The sequence below is a fragment of the Aethalodelphis obliquidens genome, unplaced genomic scaffold (assembly GCF_003676395.1).
Source record: "Aethalodelphis obliquidens isolate GAN/ISIS:26980383/991018 unplaced genomic scaffold, ASM367639v1 scaffold1, whole genome shotgun sequence".
NCBI lineage: Eukaryota > Metazoa > Chordata > Mammalia > Artiodactyla > Delphinidae > Aethalodelphis > Aethalodelphis obliquidens.
This window is the reverse complement of record NW_020837945.1, coordinates 29,086,274-29,098,836: the sequence shown is the minus strand read 5'-3', so window position 1 is coordinate 29,098,836 and position 12,563 is coordinate 29,086,274. Positions and strand designations below refer to the sequence as shown.

At 35.9% G+C, this 12,563-nt stretch overlaps 1 protein-coding gene across 1 annotated transcript in view; it reads left to right on the top strand.

Moving 5' to 3' along the window:
* LOC113618386 (multidrug resistance-associated protein 1-like) overlaps window positions 1-12,563 on the top strand; it is a 77,147-nt gene that overhangs the window by 38,446 nt on the left and 26,138 nt on the right. The window contains exons 14-16 of the mRNA XM_027102488.1: window positions 3,150-3,317; window positions 4,478-4,640; window positions 9,582-9,657. Coding sequence (XP_026958289.1) covers window positions 3,150-3,317; window positions 4,478-4,640; window positions 9,582-9,657 — 407 coding nt within the window. The remainder of the gene's footprint in view (window positions 1-3,149; window positions 3,318-4,477; window positions 4,641-9,581; window positions 9,658-12,563) is intronic.

Below are 12,563 nucleotides of genomic sequence, written 5' to 3'. Positions count from 1 at the left end.
GAAAGCCCACCAAGTGGATCATCAACGCTTTGCCTTAGTTGCTGGCATAAGGCCGTTAACTATCTAATGAGGGAATGATAGTTTTGTTTCTTCCTGAAGCTCTTGTGCACAAAGTCAAGCCTAGGACAGTAACAACAGAGCCCCAGTCTCCAGTGGTGGCACCAAGGCCAGGTTCTAATGAGGCTCTGAGACGATGCTGTCATGAATGTACCTGTTCCATATTTACACATTCCTGCTTAAGAGGAACTTGTTTCCCAGGCGTCGTATTCTTTGCTCTATTTTATTTTCATCTCATTAATGAATAGTCATTATGCTGCCCAGTGTTTTGGAGTTAAAAATAAAACAAAACAAAACAAGATATCATGAGCCAAAGTATGAAGCCCAAGAGATGATCCCCAACCCATGACTAAAATCTCCACTAATTAAACATGAATGCAAAAGCAGCCTCTGCCTACGATTCATGTGTACTATGAAGATAAGTAAATAATCCTTAGTGCTTTGAATTTCTGAGAAGAGAGTTAGAATAACATTGTTAGGCATTTTTACCCTGGCTTCAAGTTATTTAATTGTCTTGTTATATAAATTGAAAGTTATAGAACAAAACTATAGAAAGGGGAAATATTTAAAATCGAGGGTGTACATTTTGCTGTACATCTGAAATTAACACAACTTGTAAATCAACTATATTTCAATAAAAATTTAAAAAATAAAATCTAGCATGAGGCAAATTTTACCTTTAACTAGACTTACTTTGGTTTCATTCATAGCCTGTTACTTTGCAGATGTATTTTCTCGAAGTGTTAAATTGATTTAATTTTTTTGCAACCTCTGTGTTTTTTCTGGCATCTTCACTATCCCTTGGTGAAATGGCACCATAGCTAGAATTATGCAGAAATGTGACTTCCTTTTGAAACTTGTTAATACATATCGAACATTATGCTGATAAAGCCAATCTCTAATAAAATGAAATAGCTAAGTATGTAACTAAAAAATTGAAGTGGGAAAAATTCAAAATGTGAAGTATAGATTTAATATAGTCATTAAATGTTATTGACACTTATAATTTCTGCTTTTTATATTTTTAAATTAAATTTCTCCCAATCTGATGATGTACTTTAAAATAAACATATAATTGAATATTTCAAAAAGAAATCTGTTTACAGCTGTTTATGAGACGACCAAGATAATGAATGTAGAATTTTCCTCACTTTTATTCATCTTTTCCTTTGGCATTCTTCCACTGAACACAAATAGTTATTACTCTATTATATGCCCTTATTCTGCAATGGGGTATATAAGGGTGAGCAAAAGAGCTATCAATCACCCAGTCTTCAAGGGACTGCAATCAACTGGATCTCTGCCAATGATATTATCAATTGTCTTTACCAATATTTATTTGGACACTATGTGCTGGGAATGCAAGGATAAACTAGGCATGAGCTCATAGGAGAGTGAGACACTGACATGGGTATTGTCATTTCTAGCAATGGGTGAGTAAATAGGACACTGCAAGACAAGAAGGGAGGGAATGAATCACTTTACTTGGAACTCTGGGTAGAAGATTGATTTCAAAGAGGACTTAGAGTATCTTTTGAGTTGAAAAGGGAGGATATGGGCACCCAAGCAGAGTGTATAGGCTCTGCCCAGATATGAAAAGGCAGGCTAGTCTGCTTGTAGGTCACAGTCACTTGAGAAGGCAGCATTGGGTGAGTGGTTGAAAGATGAGTTAATACCAGAATATAAGTATCTTAGGTTTCTACTAAGGAATTTGCTGATGCTCATGGATGATGGGAAGAGAGAGACACAGTCATACAACATTTTTAAGCAAGATGATAACATAATTACAAGATTCGTGATGACAAGTCAGAGGATGGATTGGAGAGAGGAGTGATTGGGTGATAATAGCTAATGTTGATTGTGTCTGTATTTGGTATTGGCTTTGTCCTAAATATATATATATATATTTTTTTTTTTGGTGGTACGTGGGCCTCTCACTGTTGCGGCCTCTCTGGTTGCAGAGCACAGGCTCCAGACGCGCAGGCCCAGCGGCCATGGCTCACAGGCCCAGCCGCTCCACGGCATGTGGGATCTTCCCAGACCGGGGCACGAACCCGCGTCCCCTGCATCGGCAGGCGGACTCTCAACCACTGCGCCACCAGGGAAGCCCTGTCCTAAATATTTTACACTCAGTAAATGCTCATGACAAGCCCATGAGTTGGGGGCTGTTATAATCACACCACACACACACACACACACACACACACACACACACACACACAAACACACACACACACACACACACACACACACATATATATACGTATCATAGTACTTTGTATATTTTTTTTTCACTCCTGGCTCCCCTGCTAAAATGTGACCTCCTCATGACAGAGGCTTGGTTTCATTTATCTTTAAATCCCAAGTGCTAGCACAGCACCCAGAGTATAGGAGATATTTGTTAAATAGTAGGAGGACGAGAAAGGCAAAGAAGCAATGACATTTTACAATTATAGGGCACTGGCTGATTTCTGTGCTGCATGGAGAGCTTTTAAACCAGATCTGTAAACACTAAACATAAAATAAATCAAGTAAATTGGGCTTGGCCCCATAAATCTCCATACATGGCTGTACACTTCGACTTTAATTCTCACAGAGTGATGTATATTCCTTATTCTTGCTTCTTAGAGTTGTACTTTTGCCAACAAGACTTGTACTAATCTTTCTACAGAAGAAAATAGGACATGTTGATTGCTGCTTTGGTAATTTAGCTATTATTCTCAGTCTCCTATGTGTCAATTTAAAATTGATCACCAGTGTCAGTACACGGCTGGCAGCCAAAAGTTTTCTTTAATGTTCCACAGGCACAACTTTTCAGAGTTAGGGAACCAGAAATTCTTTTCTCCATAACTGTTAGTATCTACTTTTGAAAACACACAATTAAGAGAAAGCAGATATATCTGTTAATGTGCACAAATTAGTGGTACTAGGAAATAGAGGCTTTTGGAATTTTAGGATAAAGAAAGGTTGGAGTGTTAACCCTGAATTATTACCTATCCCTGCTACAGAAGAGAATTTGGACGTAACTCTATGTGCTTTGAGATTTACACATTTTTCCTCTGGTTTTGTTTTTTCTCCTGCTTCATTTTCAGGGTGTGAATATAAGTGGAGGTCAGAGGCATCGAGTCAGTCTGGCCAGAGCTGTCTATAGTGGGGCCGACATCTACCTCCTGGATGATCCCTTGTCTGCAGTTGATGTTCATGTTGGAAAGCAACTTTTTGAAAAAGTGATTGGGTCCTCCGGCATGTTGAAAAACAAGGTAGCCATAGCATCACTTATGCTTTAGTGAGGGAAGGAGAGGATGATCTATGTAGCATTGTGCCCCAAATTCTAATCTTTTGTTTATTTGTTGAAGCAGAGTAGTTAAATTTCACATAAAGAATGAGATGTTGTATTGCTCTTTTACAGACTCACTTTAATGAATGTTTTAAAATTTTTTACAAGTTTACTCTGACCACAACTTATGTGATTATTACCTCATTGACTAATACCATATTCGAAGGTGGTTTACATGCCAGAATGAGTTGTTTTTAGCTTAGGTGACTTTTTTTGAAAAGTGGTATTTTGGTGCATAGCACTTTTATAAAAAATAGTATTACTTTATTATTTATTACTTAAAATGTGGTATTATTAATCTAGCATTCATAACAATTCAATTGTCTTGTGAAGGAACCAAGAAGAAAGGAATTAATATTTACCAAGTGCATACTATGTTTGACACTAAATTAGTTCATTTAGTTCTTATAACAAGTCTCTGAGATAGGCATTATCGTTGTTCTTGTTTTATACATGAAGAAACTCAGGACTTATAATGACTTGTTGTAGCTTGCTTAATTTAAGAGCCACAGAGATTTTTAAAAGCCTGTCTGACCACAAAACCATACTCATCGATTCACAATATGTGTTTACAGATTTATTAATATAGAGAATTCTGGAAAATTTAAATAAATGTATAAATATTTAAAGAATAGACAAATGTCTTTACTTATTGAAATGAAACCAAGATAAATCTTCTCGTTCAATGTTATGTATATGTATACAATAATATGGAAAGATTTAAAAATAAAGACTTGAATCAAACATGTTTTTGTAATGCTACAGGACCTTAGAAAAAGGAAGCAAGAGTGACAGTTATAAGATTGTTTTTAATTTGCTGTAAATTTGATTCATTTTTAATGAATGAAGAATACCTGAACTAATGGGTTAAAAACATTTGCTGACTTTTTTCTTTTTTCTTTTTTGTCTAGCAGTGTATCATCATTCATTGTGAAATATATTTATATATGCTGCCTTAAACTGGCACCTACCAGGAATTATACTCTAAAATAGTAAAGACAAAAAATAATGATTGCAGCTCTCTTTAAAATGGCTTATTTTTGCCATCTTTTGTAACCCAGGGAATAAAATACTCTTTTGTAGACTCGAATTTTAGTGACACACAACCTCACACTTCTACCCCTGATGGATCTTATTGTTGTAATGGAAAGTGGCAGAGTAGCACAAATGGGAACATACCAGGAGCTTCTGTCTAAAACCAAAAATCTCACGAATTTGCTTCAGGCCTTCAGTGAACAAGAAAAAGGTGAGGACACAGTGAAAAATAAACCTCAGATACAGTGTGCTTACCCATTTTGAAAGCCCATTAATTGCCTGATTTCTCACTATGCATTTTTCTTCATTCATGCTACTTAAGTCAGGAACTGGGTGTCTTCCTTTCTCTAGAAAAGAAACAAATACGTTGGGACACATCAGCTAAAAATCAACCTTGTTTATGATTTTTAAGCAAAATGTTATGCCCCAGGGTCAGTTTGTTCATTTATGAAATAAGAGATTAGATGATTTATAAGCTCTGTTGCAGATATAGAATATAATGGGTCTAAACATTCTACTTTCTTTGAAATTAAATCCATGTCAAATAAATAATAAATATTTGAAACATACTATTGCATGTTGTAGGAGAGAAACAAAAGAAAAGAAAATCTGAAGAATGACAAAGGAGAATGATATTTGTCTAACTTTTTTACAAAATAGCAACTGAGTTTATTTACTACTAATTTTTGTTACTATAGTCCTAGTATTTTAAATTAAGATTCATAGATATTTGTGTAAATGAAGTGGTTTGGTCTTTATCTAATTAGGACATAAGGATGTTTGAAATCTAGTATTAGTTTAATATTCCAGAGATCAGTCATTTTCCACCTCTGAAAGTTGGATGTACCATTATCTTTTTCCAGCTGTAGACGTTTTCTCATGTGCACCACCATCATGATCCTTGTTCTATACGTTTCCAGAACACCACTGAGAAATGGCTGTAAAACCAGTGAACTATTTCATAATTGCAGGCTAAAAGAAGACATATAGAGTTATTCTTAGTATTTCCTACATGAACTGGTATCTATTCATTCACTTTACACTATACCTGGATATAAAAGTCAGAAAGATATGAAAGCAGTTTATAACAAGATCAGTGCAATTTAGTATTTTAATGCCATGAAATCAAAAAGCAGAGCCATTTTGCTGATGTGTTTCTCTAAGCTAATACACATTAGGTATGAACTACTATTTTCTTTATTCCTTGTGTATGCCCCTTTCTCAAATTTAAATATTCTATATGTAGATACATTCAGAAAAACCTGATTCATTGTCAGGTGGCTGTGATCATTCTTAATAAAAGAAGACCTTGTCTTTTCTTAATGGCTAGCAGTTTTGGAAATGAGCCCTTGCCTATTTGGTCAGGCTAAGTAATAATTTATATTTAGTGTGTAGGAAAGATATATCTATGAGTGTCTCTGAGGGCTGCAATGAGGATGTGGTCTGTCATTTTCTCTATCCCCAGCACTTAGGTAGCCTCATGTTAGGCAAATAACAGGTACTCAATAGCTGTTTGTTAAACAGATGAATCTGCCTCCATTTTTTCTACCAAAAGTATGTCTCCTCAGAGTGAATGGGATGATTTGTAATGCTACGAGCCAGGATATATTTTTTGCTACTTATTTTAAAGGCAACATGAAATATAAGTTGTATTACTTTGGAAAATATAGCTCTGAAAGCAGGCAGTGTGTAAGTTTTAAGTTCAATATTTAATCTACCATAAAATATGGAACACAATTTTGAAAGTTGTGGAATTTGCTCTTGTTTAAGTCTCCAGTTTTGGAAACAAATATCATACCTCCCTCCATTGATATATCTTATGTATACCAGTCCTCTGTGGTGACAAGTGGAAAACATTCTTGAAGTTGAGCTGACATTAATAGATGTTACTATCTCAGCAACAGAAATATGACAGATTTAGGAAAATGTGAATTGAGCTTTCTTCTAGTTACTTCAGTATTGTGTCTTTTCTGTTAAAATTCAGAAAGGTGGTGAGTAGAGATCATTTTTGTACTAGAAATAGAATATGTTTTTTACAATGAATATTTCTGGGATTTTGATTTATTTGGATGGTGAGTAAAAAATATATAAAGTCTTTTAAAAAGCAGGCATAAAATTACTCATGTTAATACTAGATAGATAGATATTTGTAAAAGGTCAGCCATATATATTGTAATTTTATTAGTGACCACACAGAGCAGAACAAAAATAGATCAACTGATATACAATTGATATAAAACATCCCCCAGACAACAACTTCAAACCTGGTTACATTTAGTGACATTCCTACAGTATTGCCCTTAGACCTGGGCCAATTTGACCCAGTCCTGTACTACGTCTCCGCTCTGGCTTCCCTGGCTGGCTCTCTGGCCAAGGCCTAGGGATTGTGCCCATCAGGGGTCCTCTTCCCATCCCGCCACTCCTTGACCACTCCAGGTACTTGGAGTCCCAGAGTTCTCTGCCCATATGACATAAATTTGCTCCAAGGATCTGTGCTCTCATTCTTTAGTTCTACCCTCTTAAGGGTCGACTGCTCTACTGGCATTCACTACTCCTTGGATGAAGGATGTTTTTTTTTCTTGGAGGAGGGTTGGCAGAGTCTGGACATGTAGCTGAGGCAGCCACAGACATGGTGAGGGGTGGAGCTGGGGTGGGAGAAAACCCGGCAAGCACCTTGACCACATCACCCGGGACTACCGCATTCCCCAGAGGAACTCGCAGGGCTCCAAACACTCTCACCTGGATTTTGCCTTCCAGGAGGTCGGGAAGGTGTATGTGTTAGGGTAAGCGATAGAACTTATTTACCAGTCTGTTAGTTCCATCTATAACTATCAAATACTTAGAAGTATGGTATGCGGGCCTTCATTTATACTCTTGCCCCAGTTACCACAAATGTTAGGCACAGGCCTGTCCCTATGGGGAATTTCTTTCTCTTCTTTGCATAAGTAGTGAATAAAAATAAACTTATATCTGAGAACATTTTTACTGGAATTTAGAAGAAAGAGGGCTACATGGACAGAGTGTGATTTGAGAAGTGTGATCCCCACTTCTAAATTCAATCTGTGATCTATCATTTATTTTTTACAATTTATCCTTTTGGCCTTGAGTCTGTTCAGGAATTACTTTAAAAAGCACACAATATTTCCATTTAAAACTTTTTATTAACTTAATGTGACATGAAAGTGGGAGTAAAAGTCAGCACAACATAGTGGAAAAAACATGGGACCAATTTCAGAGCCCTGGGTTCTGGTTCTAGCACTGAATAATTATATGAATCTTTGTAAAAATGACCTCTTTTCATTCTTCCCATTTATGAAAAATGGGACTTGAACTAGATCTGTTTGTCCTGGTGTCTGATATGGAAATGAACAGTGTACATTTTTATCACTCCCTTGCCCCCAAAACTGCTTATGACCCAGACACTTTTTCTTTTCCTATAATTCTCACCCTCACTACCAGAGTTGATGACAGATAAGTAGAGTTTACAGTATAATTTGGTTTGGATACATCAGATCTCGAAAACTCCATCTAGCTCTGAAAAATCTATAAGTCTCACCTTATGGGAATATTATATAAGAGGTGAGAATCAGAGGAGAGAAAAGAGTTTATGGAAAAAGATATGACTAAAGATAAATTTACATATTTATAGGTTTAGTCTAGGATAATTCTTACCCATACTAATAATACTGATGGTAGCTAAGATGTCTTAGGTATTAATTCTGTCAATATGGTCACAAGTGTTTTACTTAATTCTCCCCAAAACCCCCTGAGGCTACATGGTCTTAATTTTACAAAGAGGATATACATCTTGCCCAAGTTAAGACAGTGTAAGTTTCAGAATTTGAATCCATCACTTCCTCTGTTTCATGCCAGAGGCCAATCAAACTCTTAAACATTATATCAAACCTGTAGGAACAAGTACATTGACTTAGTGTGAAAGACAGGAAGGAGTGTAGGGCTCAGCTCACGCTTGCTCTCTCCATCTCTCTGTCTTTCTCTTTTTCTCTCTCTCTCCCTCTCTGTCTCTTTGACAAATTTGGGTTTCAGGCAAATCACTTATCCTATCTGAGTTTTATTTTTCCCTTCAAAATAGGGGTAAATTTGCCTGTTGTTCTCTTTATCTTATCAGCTCATTTTGGCACTCAAATTGTATAATGTATGTGAACATGTTCTATAAATTATAAATATATAAATTCAAACATTATTATTATCAGCTATAAAGATGAAAATGTGCCTTAGGCAGGAGAGGATGAAACATCCCCAAATTGAATTTTAATTCTGTGAGACATGGAATCCCACGTTTCTTAGAGATAGTTGATGTAAATCAGAGGCTTCCTTTAAGGACCAGATGTTTACTTCTAGAAATAAGAAAACATAGAGTTCATATAAGAGACCTTAGAAATCTCCAAGTCCACTTCCTTCTTTTTAAAGATAAAAAGTCTGAAATTCAAGGAGGTTAAGTATTACACTGTGGGAAAAGACAAAAATCTGCCTAGCTCTGAAATGTTTCCCATCGAATTCACTAACAGTAACTTGAACCTCAGTCTTGTAGTTCTAGATGTGTGACTTTGATTAATGCTACCTGCTTTACTTCTCTGTGCTTTTTATCTGTAAAATAAGGATAATCATAGCATCTTCCCCACAGGGGTAGTTTTGAAACATAAGAGTTAAAATATTTAAAGTATCTAGAACATTGCCTGTCATGTAGGAAGCTATTATTAGTGACAATAGTAAGAACATGACAGAGATTCAGGGATTACCATTGCATGCTCTTAATACTTTTCACAATAATATTTGTCTATAAGACTTGATGATATTGCTTTTTTTTTTTTAAAGACTGGAGTCATGTTCCTCTTGGGCAAATACTTAAACCTTCTGTGGAAGATCCAAAACAAGTTAGCACTCCTCTCTAATGTCTAAGAAAGAACTTCTCCGTAGGCTTTTTCATTATGGAATCTTAGTTTTATCAAGACATTACAAAACATTTTAGGTGAATAAGAAATAATGGGGAAAATGAAAGGCTCCCAGTATACCTGTGGATCCAGAACACAAAAAAATTCTCTAACTTGTATAATCTTTCATCATATTTCTCTCTATTTTGTGCATTGTTTGCTTTTATGGATATAAAAGCACTCACCGTCTTCTTCTGCAGCTCATGCTTTAAAGCGAGTCAGTGTAATCGACTCCAGAACTGTACTGAAAGAACAAATCCTGGAGCAAAATGATAGGTGAGTATTAGGGTAATACCAGGCTCATAGGGATTATGGACTAATTAATTACATTTTTTAACATTTAAAATGCATGCTATAAAAGTGATCTGTACATTATGATGGATACAAAATGTACTTAGTGGTTTCCAAATTTTATACTATGAGTTACAAGGTTGTATCTAAGTTTTTAAGTGAGATGTATGTGACTTAATTTGGGACACATAGTAACTCTCAGTAATTTCTAGCCAAATTCTACTAGAAGAAATCTACTCGGATTTCTGTGTGAGCTAAAGATATACCCCAAATGAATCTGTTTAGAAAAATAAGAGGAAGGGAAGGAGGGAGGAAAAGAATGATAAGGGAAAGGAAGAGAGAAATAAAAATAATAAAACTTTGACCCTGATTAGATTGTTATATTATACTTCTTTTTCATTTTTGTAAGTAATTAAAATGAACAGTGATTGAAGCCAATTAACCTAATCAGTTATTTGCCCTAATACTCCAACAGTTGCAAAGAGGAGACAAAAAAAAAAAAAGGAATAATAGAAAAAAGTGGTTTAAAAAGTAAGTGGCTAGAATTATAGGGAGGTGCTAAAATGCAGGATTGGAATGGATTAGAGAGAAGCAAATACTTCAGGATCCAGTAGCTCAGAATTTTGTAGTTTTGACCTCGAGTGAATGAATGGGCGTTGAATTTATTTTTTTTTTTGAAAGGATTGGATATTCCTGTGGTTGTGTGATGATGTGGATGTTGCAGCTTGGAGCTCTGTGTACATACCAGGTTTAGCTGACTGAATAGGTAAATTAAATTATTCCTCTGGATCATAAAGACCTTGGACTGCTTTTCTTCTTTATTGTCTTGGTGTTGTCATCCAGTCTCATGACTTTAATTACCTTTACTCCAAGTTTATATCCCCAGCCCAACCTGTCCTCTGAACCCCAGAGTTGGACCCTCCTCTTTGATGTCTAATCTTCTTAGCTAATGGCAACACTGTTCTTCCCGTTGCTTAGATAAAATATCTTGCAATCACCCTTGACCTCTCTCTTACTCCATATCCAATCCATCATCAGATCCCATTGGCTCTATCTTCAAAATATATCAAAGAATCCAAAATTCAAACACTACTCATCACTTTCACAGCTTCCCTTTGTCCAAATCACTATCATTTCTCCCCTGAATTATTATAATTGTCTTCTTACAGGTCTTCCTGCCACCAGCCTTGCCCTGTACAGTCTGTTTGCAGTGTAACATCCAGAGTGGTTTGTTTTACAAATATGAGTCAGATCATGTCATTCTTCTGCCCCAAATCTCCAAAGGATTCACATCTCAGAGTAAAATCCCGAGTCCTCACAATGACCTATAAAGCCTTGGAGGACCTGTACCTGTTTACCTCTCTCAGAACCTCCTAAAGCTCATCTCACTATCCTACTGCAGCAAGACTGACTCTGCTATTCCTGGAAGACTAGGCATGCGCCTCCCCTGGTGCCTTTGCACTTTCCGATCCCACTGCTTAGGGCATATTTCTCCCAGATATCCATATGGCTTGCTCGCCCATCTTCTGCAGGTCTTCTGCTCAAATGTCACCTCATCAATGAAGACTTAGTTAGCCACCCTATTTTATACCACAATACTTCTTACCCCTTCCATGCTTTTCCCCGCATAATTTTTACTAATTATCAGCGTACTGGAAAATATACTTATTTACTTTTATTTTGTCTTTCTCTTACCTCTAGGTTATAAGCTTTATAAGAGCAGGAATTTTTGTCTTTTTGTTCACTCTTCTCTTGCCATCTACATAACACATTTCAACTAAACACTGAATAGCATGTGTTCAGTAAGTACTTTGAATGGATGAATAAATAACTAGAGACTGAAAGCACACTCAAGGAACTTTTAATCCATCATTTATTTTATTTTATTTTTCTTACCATTATAACAATAAGTTTCATTTAAATGAGTGTCAGTTTTTAAGGATATCCAAGAAAAGCAAAAAAACACTGAAACAGACTTTGAAATTTCTGGGCTGTGGGATCTTCAAATCTCTAAATTATAAAGAGAGTTTTCACTTGTGTATAGTCTCACCATACACTCAATAAGTAGCTTGCTTTAAGGCTTAAATCTTAAAAATCAATAAGTATTGTTATAAACATAATCATACCCTTTCCTCTGTAATAAATCATTTTTTCTATTTATAAGTCACGGTTAGTCATATCCAAATTGAACCTCTTAAAGTTTTTGTGAACCACTTTTACAAAATTTCTCCTTGAAAAAAGAACCCCAATCCCTATAAACGTTTGTTTACAGAACTGGTTTCTAAACATTTCTCAAGTTCTGGCGGCTCAAACAGAAGCCAGCATGCTGAAACTTACTTCTTCAGTAGAGTACATCAAAAGGATCACCTCAGTCCTACCATGGCACATTCATGTCAACAGAACCCAGCGTCAAACTTACTTTTTAATGACTGTGATAAAAATGTTATTGGAGGTCCATGAATCCCCGCATACCAATCTTTTCTTGTTTTTAGGCATGGCAATTATATCACTTTTATTTTTTGTTTGAGGGGTCAGAGACCTATTTTCATTTCTCCAAAACATGTGCATCTTTGCCTACTTCCATGTATTTCCTAGTTTATTACTTTCTATACTATTCCTAGTCTAGCTTTCATCATTTTTTATCTGCTTTACTATTTGGTAAGGTAACATTACATGGGGAAAATTTTCCTGACTTTCAACCTAATTTTTTTTAACCATACCCAATTATTTCCAATTTATGCAGAATTAAGATAGACTAGAGATTGGAAGATACAAACAGACAAGAACTTCACAATGGAGACTCTCTACAGTGGGATGTACTGAGATAGAACAATGAATCTTCCTCATGGAAGGGTTCACAGGGAAACTAACTACCCATCAAGAGGGAGGTG